The sequence below is a fragment of the Typopeltis vanoorti genome, chromosome 1 (assembly GCF_054136105.1).
Source record: "Typopeltis vanoorti isolate ZY-2024b chromosome 1, IOZ_Tvanoo_1.0, whole genome shotgun sequence".
Taxonomy (NCBI): Eukaryota; Metazoa; Arthropoda; class Arachnida; order Uropygi; family Thelyphonidae; genus Typopeltis; species Typopeltis vanoorti.
Window position 1 is genome coordinate 142,157,034 of NC_143549.1, and position 16,419 is coordinate 142,173,452.

At 34.2% G+C, this 16,419-nt stretch overlaps 1 protein-coding gene across 1 annotated transcript in view; it reads left to right on the top strand.

Annotated features, from left to right (window-relative positions):
- The window catches only part of LOC150110491 (uncharacterized), a 330,267-nt gene that overhangs the window by 229,916 nt on the left and 83,932 nt on the right, over positions 1-16,419 (top strand). Inside the window, exon 5 of the mRNA XM_090399510.1 lies at positions 8,933-9,226. Coding sequence (XP_090255636.1) covers positions 8,933-9,226 — 294 coding nt within the window. The remainder of the gene's footprint in view (positions 1-8,932; positions 9,227-16,419) is intronic.

Here is a 16,419-nt window from a genome sequence, read left to right on the forward strand (position 1 = left end):
ATCATCATAAGAATCAAAAAGATTTGGAAATTCTTTATTAAAATATTCGAGCCAAGATTTTAACAAAGCTATGCTATTTTGTGAAGAATTATTTTTTAAAGAAAATAGACAGAAAACTGAAAGATTTATTTGTAGTCGGTATTGATTATTGCACTTATGAATAATCATGCGTTTTCATAGATTTTCACTTTGATAATCGAAAATTACGTAACAAGCACAAAATTGCTTCATTCCCTCAATCAGTTTTCCAATCCTCCCACGCGCACATAACCCCTGTCCCTGTTCAGAATCCTAACTTCTTACTCAGTATTATCTCTCTTTTAATAATACAACATCTCATTGTTAGTGTTCCACATATGCTTAGCTGGTGTCATCCCAAAATCCCTTCTTCTCATTCTACAGACTTTCAGTCTCATCCCGGTCTATTAATAGAACCGCCTAGTGCAGGCGCCCTGCAAAACGCTTCACATCCCAATCTCCTTTGACATTCTTATCCTCTTATCGCTATCCTGAACGACTCTCCCCCTCCAATCCTTCTGTTTTCATAATAGAACTTCCTAATTTAGATTTGATGCTTACCTTCTTGGATTTCTAATCACTCAATCCTTCGTGATTCTCCATTCTTGGAAATTCACACTGGGAAATGACACGAATACCGCCAAGGATGAGAGGAAATTTATAAAGGCATTTCAACAGAAGCTGAGTTAGTCTATCTCATGCAGGAATGACTATATGAGACAGACTGGCCTGAGAACATATGGGCATCATATACTCTGAACGCAATATTTTTTTGCCTTCAAATTTATTGCCAGTCCTGTCTTATGCAGGACTGCAGGACCTTTCTCCGGTTAAACAAATAAATCGGTCTGGGAACATCCTCTCGTTGCTTACTCATTTCTCCCAAGAGCATTAAGTAATTTATATATGCATTTCTTCACTATCAGAGGCGTACAGTAGTATCTTATTAGTTATTTAATCTTAGAAATAACTTAAAGTACTTGCTCCAGAAATTGGTGGCTTCGTTCTACAAAACACACAAACTGGCCTGAGAACACATGAGCGTCATATATTGTGAAGGGGCTAAACGGAATGTCGAATAATTTCAATCATTCCAAATCTCTGTTCATAACAGAATTTAATGATGTGAAACGTTCTACAAGCACTAAATTTCCCTACGTCTTTCAATCCTTCTTTCTTTCTCCCCCCCCCCCAATAGTCTCTGTCTTTGTCCATAATAGAACTTCCTTATGTAGACATGTGAAACGTTTAATTTGCACCAGTCCCTCACATCCCATAACTCAACCGTACATCCTGCGCCTCTATGACACGTCTTTGACCTTGAACTAGTAAAAGATACGCCGAACACACACATACACACGCACTGGATCAACTGCTCCCTGCAGAGATAATATGAACTTATATATATATATATTGTACTTTTAAAGAAAATGCAAACAATATAAAATGTCTTATATATTTTGATTTGATAATTTTATATCGATTTTTTAAGGTTTAGACTTTAATACCAAAGGTCTGAGCCCCTTTGAGATTAAAGTAATTTCTTCCTTGAGTTCATTTTTATTTATTGATTTTTCTGCTAAGATTTTCAACCGATGGATAGTTAAATAGTGTAGAGTTTAGAGAAGTATAGCTCAGTCATTTTCAGATGCTGGGTTCATGTTTTTTCTCAGCACACTAAAATCAATGCATTTAATTCATATTAAAAACAATGAACCAAACCGTGTGTAATTCAAAAAAAAAAAAAAAACTAAGAATAATAAATAATAACCTTAACTAAAGCCAATAACAGAATATTTAAAGTAAGATAAAAGCGAGATTTATTCAATTTATATCAGTTTTCCTAACTATGAAAAGCATCCTCCAGTTGATGCACTGAGAAAGGCCACACAACTTAGTCGTACTCGTATTTTCAGCGCAGTGTACATTACTTGCAAAATCTCTCTGATCGCTCTCTTCATGACCATCATTTAAAAGAAACTAAGTTTTTTTGTTTTTTTTCCTTTTTCAAAGAATATATAATCGAGAACTCGATTGTACACATTTCGTTGGTGATAAGTTTTTAATAGCGAAATTAGTGTATAAAAATCATTGTTTATAAAGGTAACCACTTACATTTTTTTAAAAATCTTCGTGAGTGTAACGATTATCATTCTGGTTATGCGTATGAATACAATATGAGAAAGCTGTACTTGAAACAAACAAAAAGCCGAAATATTAATATATTTTTAATGATGTAAATGACAAATGACAGAGGTCATGTTATTAGGAATGCATCATGTATTAATTTTTATGCATTAATCTTTGCATTAATGCATAAAAATTCGCCATTTAAAATGTTTTAAATGGCGAATACATGTTTTAGATAAATAGAATACTTACTGTGGTAAAATAAAAAAGGGAGACCAACGAATATGCTTCTAAAACTTTCTATAGAAAATAGAAATTTTGACTGGTCGATAATAACCTTTGACTTACAAGAATAGTTTCTTTCATTTTGTAAACTTTTGATTGTGTTTCTCAATTCGATTTGGCCTTCGTTTTATACAACACTTTTATTTTTAGCTTTTCTTACTAGTGTCGTAATACGTCGTTTTTTTTATCTCCTTGATTTATGTATTATACTCCAAAAATAAAAGAGAAGATTCTTTAGAAATTAAAAAGAAATTCACAAAATAATTCAGGAGCATGACATGATCAGCGCACATTTTTATATCTTCCAATATTGATTTCTTTCGTAGTGGAATCCTATTCAAAAGTCAGCATGGTGGATATAGTAGATCTAATTCCTCTCCATTTTTTATATACATCACAGAAATCAATGAATCTAATTATTAGAACTGCAGATAAAGAAGACACATAATAAAAAAATAACTTTATATGAATCAAATGGATGCGCAACATTTACAACGGAGATTTAGAAAAAATAAATAAAATAAAAAAAAGATAAGAAGGAAGAAACGTATTTACAATTTCTCGAATTTTGTAATAGGATCAATCCCTTCTTTCTGAAACGGATCTTGAGCTTACCCAATTTTTAATTCTAACAACAGTAATGAATGTCACAAAAAATATAGGCTCTGTTTATACTTGCTGTTTTTATGCACGTACTAATTTATCTGATTGTACCTGATCATATTGAGATCTCATCGTACCTGAGCATACTGAGCACATCATTCTTGTATTAGTTGGAAGCGGAAAACTGGATAAAAAAGGTTCTTGTTTTCAGTAAAGGATGTAAGGGATTTTTGTTAGTATTTCTTAAGGCCAGCAAAGTTAAGTTAGCCAATTTAAGGTGACAGCATTATTTTTTTATATCCTCTTTCCCTGCAAAACTCTAGTTTTTTTTTCTTTTTCTGCAAATAGATCGACTTCGAACAGACGCAGTTGCCATGTTCACAACACATCGATGCCTGAGGCCTTAGTTACATGGTTGATAATTTAAAACAAAGCACACAATCATCTGTTTCTGATGAAGTGAGGCCATTATAAAAAAGACAGCAGAAGGGAGGACAGCCAATGAGCGAATGAAATAGAATGTAAATATAATTTCTAGATAAAATTAAAAATAAATAATGTAGGACTGAAATATAAGAACTGACAATATTGGCGTCCTGACGGATAACAGACTAATTTGTATGAAACAATTGATAGGAAGTTAGTAATAATCTGAACTTTTCATGTAGTACCATCATAGAATCTTGTAAAACCCTGGAGGATACATATCAGGAATTTTATGATAAATGTTAAGGTAAATAAAACACAAGCAAAACCTGAGGAAACGGTATACAAAACTTATATCTGTAGTTTCTTATATCTGTATAAGTATATACAAATGTATATACAAATGTATATACTGTATATACAAATCTTATATCTGTAGTTTCAATCTCAATTACTTTGCTCAGAACTGGTAGCATATTTCTAATTTTTTTTTATATCTAGGATCTTGAACCTGTTGCGACAATGATCATTGCAATCTGTGTTTCTACCGTTTACTTAATATTCCTTTTATTACTTGATTTTCATGTGTATATATATATATATATATATATGTATGTATGTATGTATGCATATATACTGTCTGTTTGTTTACTTGCGAAATGGAGTAAAACCAGGTTTAAAATTGCTTGGTATTTTTAACATATATATATATATATATATATATATATATATATATATATATATATATATATATATATATATATATGTTAAAAATACCAAGCAATTTTAAACCTGGTTTTACTCCATTTCCCAAGTAAGCAAACAGATAAACAAGTCAAGTTTGCGCCTGCAAGTGATGCAAGTCTAGCTGATCCTAGAGGTAGTGCAAGACCAAGGCAACTCGTGGTAAAGGTGGCATAAGCTCCGATCACTAATATTATACTTTCTACATATATATATATATATATGTGTGTGTGTGTTACGGTTAAAGTGATAAATCCGGTTGTTATTAATAATTACCGGTTAAAGTGAATAATTCCTAGAGGAGTCTGGTAAATGTAATAAAAACATGTTTATAGGTTTTGTATATAGGTTTTCATTCTCAATAGAAATTATAACAGCTTAAGTTAGGCTGGGTTAGGTTAGTTTATAATGAAGAAAGTAAGGAAAGTACTTCTTTTGCACTCAATGAAATCAGAAATCATTATAACCTAACCTTACCCAAACTGACCTAACCTAAACTAACCTGGATGTCGCATGTTGAACCAGAGTGTAGTCGTAGTTTGTCGTGGGCAGATTAATGGGGATGAAAGATAAATGTAGTTGTGGGCCGAACTTGATGATTGCGGGCAGATAAATGGGGATAACAAATAAAAGTTGTTGTGGGTAGATGAATTGGGATAATAGATAAACGCCGTTGCTGTACCTCTTTCCTCATGAATGGAGAAAAACACTGATCAGTTCCTCTCTGATTTATCTATACTCCCCATTCATCTGCCCACAACAACTTTTATTTGTTATCCCCATTTATCTGCCCGCAATCATTAAGCTCGGCCACAACAACGTTTATCTTTCATCCCCATTAATCTGCCCACGACAAACTACGACTACACTCTGGTTCGACATGTCACATCCAGGTTAGTTTAGGTTAGGTCAGTTTGGGTAAGGTTAGGTTATAATGATTTCTGATTTCATTGAGTGCAAAAGAAGTACTTTCCGTACTTTTTTCATTATAAACTAACCTGACCAATAAAGGTTAGGTTAGTTTATAATGATTTCTGATTTCATTGAGTGCAAAAGAAGTACTTTCCTTGCTTTTTTTCATTATAAACTAACCTAACCTAAGCTGTTATAATTTCTATTGAGAATGAAAACCTATATACAAAACCTATAAACATGTTTTTATTCCATTTACCAGACTCTTCTAGGAATTATTTACTTTAACCGGTTAAAGTGATTAATTCTAATTATTTACTTTAACCGGTAATTATTAATAATAACCGGATTTATCACTTTAACCGTAAAATGTGCTTTTATTTCTGACTTGTCACTTCTTTTTCTCTCACAGTTTTCCTGGATGTTTTCATTAATGCAGTGGTATCTTAATCGCATCAGTTCCTCTTTATTTCTGATGTATCCGGAAATCTTATTTGTTTTAAAGTAATTACTTTTAGGGTTATCTTCTGTTATTTCTTCCACAGAGTAAATTCGAGTTACTAAGTATTTAAAATTCGCCACTTGTTCCTTGTTCTAATTATTACTAACACATATTGGTTTTCTGCTAATCCCAAATGTTTTTGTTAGAATTTTCATATTATACTTTTGGCAATCTGTTAAAAATAAAGTTATTCGTAAATAATCTATCTTTGCTAAGACATTTAAAAACAGATCGGATTTATTATTACGTGACACCTCAGGGAGTCCAAAGATAAACTCATCAAGGGAGGACTCTACAACTCTACTTCTCCACCAAATACAGCGATCATCCACACCGACGCTATCTACTGCCCACCACTACTATTTTCAAAGATAATCATCCATGCCCACAGCGGGATTCGAACCCGGAGCCTTTTGGCTGGAGACCGGATACGCTGACCACTCGGTCAACCAAGCCGGCTGATTATTATTTTCATTCATTTTAACTTCTAAACTTCTATTTTGTTATTCCACTTTCAGTCATTAGAAGTATATTTCTAGAAGCACCAGTGGGAAAAAAAAAAAAAAAGAAAGAACACAGAATTAATTTTTTATAGACGATTCTTAGCGGTAGTAAGGAAAAGTTTAGCATTATGCAAATATCTTGAGGCTTTGAATAATCTTCGATCTTCGAATAGAAATTTATTTATGGGAATTGTCCTCTGAATAAAATATCTTCTAAAAAACTTAAGAATTTTTTCCCTTTTTTTTCTGGAATTAAGAGTAACTAATTCAATTTCCACGCACGCACGCACACACACACACAGAGAGAGAGAGAGAGAGAGAGAACATAAACATTGAGATTGAGGTGGTCGCCTGATGTAAGTTAGTAAACAGTAACAGAACCATGACGTCGGTTCAAATCCTGTCTATCACACTTAAAACCTTTAAGCGAACTTTTTTTGTTAAAAAAAAAAGAAATAAAATTCATTAGTTGGTCTCAAACATAAGGAAAAGGTTTCTTCCCTCCGGAAGAACTCACGCAGTTAACAGGCATAATACATTGACCTAGATATGACTAGATTTGTTTCGGCCGTAATATCAACTAAACCAAATTCAAAAAAGCAGGCATTTGCTTGCGAGTTGTTTTTGGTGTAAATGAACAAATGCTGCAGGAATTCGTAGTTATCTAGAAGAATACAATACTTCATATTTGTAGACATTATTAGATGACTTAATGTGCTAAGCATTTACTTCATTTTATGTACAGAATAAACGTTTCTAATGATTTTGTTAGTCCATTAATATAAGTTATATCTGGGAGAAAGCATTTTTTACAAAATGGCTCAACACCAGGTCTGACTAATACACTTTTTTATTAGTATTATTTGTCTCATGGGTATTGACTTTTATTTTACTCTTGTTTATTGGTGTGTGAAATTATCCTCTGCTTAATTATACCTTTCTGATAAATCCGTGGTGCAATAAAGCATTTTTAATATCCTACTTCGTACATGGCCCTAATTATGTGTGTGTGTGTAATGTATTGCATAACGAACACAGGAGAGTCCGTGCGAGTTTTCACAGACGGCACCTAAGGCTATGTACAAATCGGGGATATTCTATCGTCCATTCCGCCACAACCGGTTGTCCAACTTACTACATTATCCATTCATCAGTACACGGATTCATAATAATTAAGAATAAAAGTAGGGAACTCCTCCCACATTTCGTATATAACTAGAAGAGAGGTTGTAATGGTCTCCATTGACCTGTATTAACATTTGTTTTATAAAACATAAAGACTCATCAAGCGATCTTAGTTTGCCAAAGGAATTAGAGAACACAGGAAGTTCAATTTGCAAGATGGGAGTCTTTAGAAGTATTCTCCTTTTTATTTCCGATATTTGTTTAAATGCCAAAGGCCTCGATTTGAAAAAAGGAGGAGAGACAATGTGCCATTCGGTGCGAGACTCGAGCTCCGAGATTCCATATTTTATTTGTAAAAATTTGTTGCAATAAATTAATTTTGGGGAAATGCTGAAGATATTTACATTTCAATTTCCTGAATCTACTCTTCCCTCTCTCGAATCATCTTTGTTTCTTGATGAAAACAGGATTTTATAAGTTGGAATTTTTAATTAGTATTGCATTTTGAAGGAACCTCCGTGGCTCATTCGATTTCGATGAAGCCCTTTGATCGGAAAGACCTGACTTTGAATCCCGTCTATGATTCGCCGAAAGTGAAGTCTTCATTCTCCTGGAAACTCACTCGGGTTTTTCATCCCTCAAAACAGAAAAACTGGCCCCTTAAATACATATACAGTCATGAAAGATGTAGCAGGGGAGCGGCATAACGGTGGTATTAAAATACCGTGACTCCTAATCAGGGGACTTTACCCGTCCTAGGGGATGTACGAACTGAAAGGAGAAAGGAATTTGAGGCTCTCAACATTTTTGATGCATTTTGTAAAATATCTGTCACGTACTGGATTTACTTTCTTTGTTTGCCATTCCCATATAATACTCTACTCTGGTTTGAAAGGCTATCTTCTTATTTAGTATTTAGAATCTATGCGAAAATGATTGGAAATAAACTGTTTATAATGTGTAAGAAATAATGGTTCTAATTCAACTAATTGTTTTGATAATAAATGCCATCAATAAACAAGAATGCTACTGAGAAGCGTATCTCTTTACCATAAGATTGCTTTGAATCATTGTTTATTATAGTGTGGCCTTGTCTTACCATTATTATTATTGATGCTGTTAGCTTTGGTTGAGTAGCAACGTATTCCGAAATATTTTTGTGACAAACCAAGTAGAAATAAAAAATATTTTGGGAGACGTTGCTACTCAACCACGAATTTCTCACGATGCCAGACTGTATTGTCTTCATTTTATTTATTTTTCTCTGTACTGTACATATCATCTACGCATGGTAGACTATACCTAGTTGAAAAGGCATCGCACAATTGCTTTTTCTGTACTTAAATGACATTACTACGGACGTCAGTCTCTTTCGGCTAGCTACTGACAACTAAATTAAACTACAACTGTATAGTAAGTTCCATGTATTTTTATAATATTTCTTGTTCGGGTTTTGCCATTTATGGGAGGAAGTTTTGTTTATTTTGGATTACCCCGCTGGTAAAATTTACTTGTTGATGGGTTTTTAATGAGCATACAATTTTTTTATTTATTATTTAAAAAAAAAATTGAAATGATTGAGTAGTCTTGAAACTGGTTCACAAGCACCTTTAACAATATCACACTTGTTTTTCCAAACTTTACTCGACAACTAATGTTTGGTGGCGCTGATGTCGTTTTTTAGGCAGAGGAGTTAAACACGCTTGTGGGCAGCGCCTTCCGGATGGCCTACGCGCAGCAGCTACAGCAGCCTTCGTTCCACGACCTCATCGCTCGCCAGTTGGAGCAGCGACACTGTCGGTCGTCGCAGCAGCCGGATGTCCGCGCTTTGCACGTGCCATTAGTCGCCAGTCCTACAAGTGCGGCGACGGACGCTTCGCCAGGTTGTGAAGGTTACAATGCCTCATTCGTTGCGGCCACGTGTCGGTCCCAGGAAAATACCGAAGGCGGAAACTCTCGTGCTACATCAAGAGCCTGGGTAAGCCCCCAAACTTTTTTTTTTTTTTAATTCTGTATTGATAAGTAAGATCCATAGACATAGCTTGAACGAGCCCATCTTGAAAAGAATTAAGTTTTTTCATCCTCCTCCTCTTCTACAGAGAGTAATGATTGTCTTCCTAAATTGATCGATTACTTTGTCCTTGTAAAAAATATTTCGCACAGGTGTTTTCGGTACGTTAGGCCTAATTAGCCCTTAATTGTCCCTGAAGAAAGGTGGTTGGATGTTAAAGGACAAGAAGAAGGTGTACTACTGAATTTTACCTTTCAGGATACCGACTTACCAGTATTTTAATATCCTTTAATGTGTGAACCGATTTGACACGTAAGCAGAAATTGGTACCGACCGATTTCTGCTTACGTATAACTCTATGCTGCTACTTCGCCCTTTCAATTATTCTGTCGAAAGATTTTGTTGCATTTCTATACCTCTGCACCCATCTCGAACCATGAAGACATGTTGTTTTGCTTTTACTAACGAATCCACTAGCATAAGGTGGATTTTATATTGGCATTCCCATACTTATTTCTTGCCTTTTAAAATTGTGGAAGTATCTTAACATTTTTGTTGAATAGAGCATTTTTTGATATAACAATATCTATAATACGATACATAAGCAAACATTTAGATATTTTATATCTCTTAGTGTTAGGATCGCAGGAAAACCAATGTACTTAAGTATAAACGAAGCAAGAATGAAATTGCCTTTTCTGATTGATATGGCTGCCTTGAAATTCCACTGATAGATCGATCTCAGCTATTTTTTTTATTGCTATTTAATTTACTGATTTCCATCGTCGTCAGTATTTCACCTGAAAGCAAACGGCGACTCCTGCTGGAGTTCCTACTCTCTTTATTAAATTTCTCCTTTGCCGTTTAGAATATTTCTAAACTGCTGATCGCCTGTGCTGATTAAAAAAAGAAAGAAATGTTCTGCTTTAGAACATTAACTGATGGCAAGATGCTCTGTTAAAATGCATCTTTGCTTTCTTTTAATAAATAATATATGATCCCCCCCCTCCCCCAAACATGAGGATATCCTTGGATTCATATTCCTTTCATCTTAAAGTAGGTTCTGTTAAGGCATGACCTGTTAGTCATTATTAAGTTACTTAATGAATTTACGCACATGGAACTTCAGTAAGATGGAATTTCTGTAATGCATACCACTGAGGTTAATTGAACTACTGACCTAATTATCGTTAAAAGGAGACTATAAAGATGGCGCGATAGTGACGTAAAGATCACCTGTAGAGAAGCTAGCGGCTAACCCTTTGCTAATCACGTACACATTCAACTGTTGCACAGAACAGGAAACCAGATTCTTAAGGAAAACGACGATTCTAGTTTTTGTTTGCATTTTGCGCCTACATGTTCACCTGATGCAGAATAAGCATAATGGACATCGTTTTACATGAATAGAGGCTATTGTTTCCGGTAAGGGATTATAAGATTTTTTTTTTTTTTGATTTTTCCTAAATCAAGGAAATTCTAGTGAAGAGAGTTGTAGTCCTTGTGATATTGCTGACAGCAATTCCTTAATATCAGGATGGTGGACGGACTATGCACGATTTTTCTTCCTTTTTTTATTTTTTTTGTATTCTAGAAACATACAGTGGATACTATCCTCCCCCTCTCTCTTAAAGAATATGACAGGATAATTTTGAATACTAAGTATATTTTTAATCTCCCACCAACGAAAGGTGGTTGCATTTGTACTGCGGATGGGCTAAGGACACTTTTTATATTTTTTAAAATAAATTTTATATATTTTTATACTTTTATTTTTTTACATATCACAGAAACTTTCTCTATCCACCAAACCTGGATCTTTTTTCAAGCCACTTCAGGTCTCCAAAAACGAGGAGCCTCACACCTGACGATGAAATTCATCTCCCATCTAAAAACAATCAGAAAACATCCATGCCAATTGGGAGAATTGGAACTCGTGACCTGTTGGTTAGAGAGCGGATACGCCAACAAAGCACGCAAATTTACCTGTCCTTGGCAATTAATACTTGTTTTAATTGTTAATTTTAATTAATAATTAGTTTCTAATAACTATATCTGTCTTCTTCTTCAAAAGGGCAATCGAAATTCCCAGTTTTTTTCTCCAATAGAAAAGCTGTATGAAATTTAGAGACGTAGTGAGAATTCAGAAACGCTCATCAAGAGAATGAACGTTAGAGGATCTAGTTTTATAATGCTGAAATTTCGACGCCATTGAATGCCGTATGGTCACTCCCGTACCATACGGCATTCAATGAATGCCGTATGGTACGGGAAGTGAAGTGAAGCCTTCTGCTAACATGGTAGGATTGCAGATACCCTCTACACCAAAGACAATCACAAACATCCATGCCCGGATTCGAACCCGCAACAAGGCCAGCTTTACACACGTTATAGCACATTAAAATGTAATAACACAATTAGTACTGAAAGAATATAAGGAATTTTGAAGATATTCCAATCATGAAAATTCTTGTAATGCGAGCAATTTACTCCACAATCTAATGTTGGATGGAGTTAGTAACGAAGCTATGTGAGGTTGGAAAACTATTCTCATTCACTTAAGCATATTTAGTTAGCATAGGAAACGTAAACTTACTAGGAATTGATGCAGGAGCGGTGCTGTTTCTTGTATGCTGCTATTACTGCGTCTATCCACCGTCCTTTAAGTAAGAAATAGTGGCTAGGTAGGAGTTTAATAGGAATAAGGAATACTTCCCTTACTCTCTAGCTTGGTCCAAGGACAACGAAGGAATCCTGAAAATGAAAAAAAAAAAAAGTTATTTTCTATGAGGAATAACTTCAGTCTACTCCCAATTACCAAATCTTCTTCTCAGTAGATTTCGGTAATCCCAGCTTCACCTCAATGTTTTTTTTTTATATTATTATTTCATTTATCTATATCAAACTCCTGCCCACTCTACTACAGCACGTCCTCTGACCATTGCAACGGAAACTTGAAAGAAAAGAATAGCAACCCTTCTTGCATTTTCATGTAAACGTGAATCTTTCATAGTTAAACCTATTTTTACTATATTTTATTCAAGGCCACCATAATGTAAACAGAGTGGTCCCACTATAAAATAACACAAAAAAGAGGATTTCTGGGATATTTTAATTTACTTTAATTTCTAATGAATTACAATATTTGAAAATCAAATGGACTATTCCAGTCTCTTATATCTTGATAGGAATTTAATAGGAATGAGGAATACTTTCCTTACTTTGACCCAAGGATGATAAAGGAATCCTGACAGCGAAAAAGTCAACTTCTACTCGAAAAATATCTTCTGTCCTCTTCCAGTTATCAAATGTCCTCAGCGGAGCGGATCCAACCTGCAGCTCAACCCTCTATAACAAACACATATTTCACGGTTTGAGCAATTGTTTCGATGATGAACTATCCTTATGTTACTCGGCGAGATGAATTTCATCCTGGAATTTGACGACCACATTAATCTGATCTTGGTGTTTATTTGTTATTTTCTTTCTTCCTGTTTTCTTTCACTCTTGATTTCGTTTTTTTTTTATTGAAATGTTCTCTTCCAAGAATGCATTTTTTGCACATCGGAACATGTATGTGTATGTATGATTGTTCCCTGTGTGAAACGTGCTATATGCATGGCTTTATCTCGTATTTCCACTCGCTTTGGTTCCTGAGCCTTTAAATACGAAGTAAAGCCATGCATATAGCAAACAGACGAAAGGCTGAAAAACATACTGTGGGTGAGGGAAGAATTTTTTTTTCTGTTCTTCTTTGTTGTGCCAGTGGTTTTTTTTCTTCCTAATAACATATATTATTAGGAAGAAAAAAACCATTTATAATAATAATAAATGGTTCTAATAAAATTTTTAATAAATTCACACCAATGAACTTTTTGAATTGACAAACAGCTGTCGCTTAAAATCCCGCTAACATAACAATGCTGAATTCTACATTGAGGAGCTTCTGTCTCATAGTTAGCTTCTTCTGTGTCGACTTCCCTCATGTCAACTGTTTCTTCCCTTCTGGATGGAATAAGGTAGGTTGGTTGTTATTGCGGCCAAAACAACTAAGCTATGGATATCATGTCTGTTAATTTGGTGATTTGGCTGTGTTTTTTTTTTTTTTTTTTTTTTTTTTTTTTTTTTTTTTTTTTTTTTTTGGTGAAGAAATTCTGGAACCTCGTTAGAAGCCCGGTAGCCTTTTTGATTGAAAAGTCTTCGCATTCTAGACGAGATTCGAGCTGATGTCTCGACTTCCTTACGTGCGGAGGCGTTCTCCATTTTGCAATGAGGTCATTCGAGTTCTCTGAGCTTATCACGTGACGTATTGCTTCATATATGGAAATGAAGAAACAAGAAAAAATCTTCGGAAAATAGATTTATGTAGACAACAATATTATTATATAAATTATATATTTCATATTCATTGTTATGTATGATTTATTATTTCGGCGTGTATTACAGAATTTCGACGCGATCCGACCTTTGTAGTTCCTAACATTGGGCATTTTCTGCTTTCCCATATCGCCCTTGCTACTCTTCTTTCCATTATTTATCTCCCACTTGATTTTTTTGTCTTCTCATTTCCACCCACGGTCACCTCTCTACTTCTTTGATCTGTTTTAAGAAAGAAGGAAGGTGAAGGACTATTTGTGGGTGGAGATCAAGAAACAAGGGTGAAACCTGTAATACCTGATGACGTCACCGTTTATATTAGAGTTTTTACATTGAAGCTATGTAAACTTCATTTTATGTATTTTTAGGAAACGGGGATGAATCGATCTTAAATAACTAATATAATCATACTAGTTAAGTTTCAATGGTTATACGAATTTTCACTATAACTGGATTAAATGTGTATCCATGGATACACTTTATCGAAATCTTATTGTCCTAGGTCAGCACCATTGTTTGTTTTATATATTATATTTTATAGTTCATTTTTTAATTTGTGCACTAGATGGCGTTTTATGTTATAGCTAAATGCATGTTGTGATACTGGAACAGTTCACTCCGATGCTCACAATTATATTTCTGCATATCATTAAACTATGAACTTTAAGAACGAAGGCCGTGGAGTAAGGGTTTTCGAAGTTGCTGTGCTCCGCAAAGCAATGGTGCTTCTAAATAGTCGGGTCAGTGACAGGTCTCAAATGCCTAAGTTTATATGCGGGACTGGAAGTACTCTACGTGCGACTGTAGCAATTACGGTTGCTATTAGATGCAGAAGAATTTAATTAAACCCACACACACAAAATCGGATGTGTGAAGTTAACTTGGATATAATTAACGCAGCTATAAATTAAAGCAACGATTAATTAATTAGACTGTTGTAAAGTCATGGAGTATATAAACGCCTTTGCTTTATTAACGTGTCGATTATACAGTTGGGAATGCAGATATGCTTCATGAAATTCATTGTTCTGAGCTAAGCGATTATATAATACAATACAAGTGGTAAGGTAACTTGCGTCAGTTTGAACTCACATGATTAGTTTATTTTTGGTTTTATTTTGCATTTTATTTCATAATGTTTTAAGATAAAGTTGTGCTAATGTTTTCACGTGTGTATGTGTTTCTCTGTTGGTTCGTGCTTATCTTATTTCTCCATAGTGGATGAACATATTTTTACGATTAGATGAATTGGTTCTTTTGTGTTAAGTTTGATTTAAATTGGTTAATTTGCAGTAGCTGGCAAAACGATTTCTAGTGATGCAGTATGATGACTCTATTCTAGTTGTACGGAATACTTTGGCTTTAATCAAACCATTTTTAATTTCAAACGTTTCTAAAGAAAAGGCAGTACATCAGCCCCAAATGTCTGGTTCAATTTGCGATGAATGTCACTATTAGAATAATGTGAACTCAGTTTTATTTTTGTGAATGTCTACGATCATTTCCCTGCTTATTTAGCAAACAGACACAGCGCACTGTTTGGCTTAGAACTAAACTTATTGTTTGCTAAGTATAACGATGGAACAAAATGAATATCAGAAGAATTTATTTGTGCAAAATTTGACTTGGAATCCCTCCTTATTCTCTGCTTTCAAAACATTCCCATTTTATTTTCTGAAAAAAAAAAAAAAAATAATTATTTGTATATATTTTTAACTTTTGATATATTTTTCTGTGCACACTAGTTTCATTCACGCATGTAAACGAGCCAGTTCAAGTTATTTGGATTCCTTTAGTTCAATATTACAGGACGAAAAAAAAAAAGTCCGCATTGCTGATTTATTTTCCGTATTACTGCACTTAAATAGATGACATCACTGGTATTATGTGAGAGGTAAATCTGATGTTTAAATCCTCCACTTTAATTTTTTTTTTTTTCGTTTTTAAAAAGTGTAATGAGTATTGGTATTTTATCAAAGTCAATTATAGATAAGCTGTAGCGGAGGATATTTTCTTTATTCCACAAGACTCAAAAATGAGTACGTAACGACATCTGTAGTTGCAGATTGATGCTGTCTGGTCCTAATAGAAACGACATTAAATCTCAATTCTAAAGAAATAGGAAATGCTTTTACACATCAAACACGTATTACCGAATAGGTTCTATTACATTTGTAAAAAAAAAAAAAAGAAAAAAAAAAGTCACATAGCACGACAACGCTAATCGTGTTTTAATTGGCCCATTTTTCTTCTGCTGAGCTCGCATATTTGAAGCTTTCTAATTAGATCCTGTAAACACTGTCTGAAGTTCGCATCCTAAAGATAAAGGCACTTTTTAAATCTCTATCATAACACCTTTATGTGTCTTCTAAAAGACTTCATGATATTCATGTCTTTGTAGTGTCTGCAAACGATTACTTTTAAGGTGCAGGTAGCTTTTTTTTTTTTTTTTTTTTTTGCATAAAGTCAACGGGAGTCCATTAGCGACACCTAGGCGGAGACATCTGGTGGGAATTAACATCAATCGTCTACCTCTTTCCCGGTTGTCTTCACGTTTGACATTAAAGTAATTCTAGCCAGTGACGAAAGCGTCAGGAGAAAAGAAAAAAACAACAGCTTTATACTTTTTATGATATAAGAGTTTATTTTAATTATCTAGATAGGCTTACACACCACTGCATTTCCCTCTCACATTATGTTTTTTCCTGTAGTAATTTTTAGGCTTATATCACATTTAAAATGAGAAAAAAAAATTTCCTACAGCTTTTATGCTGTAAAATATA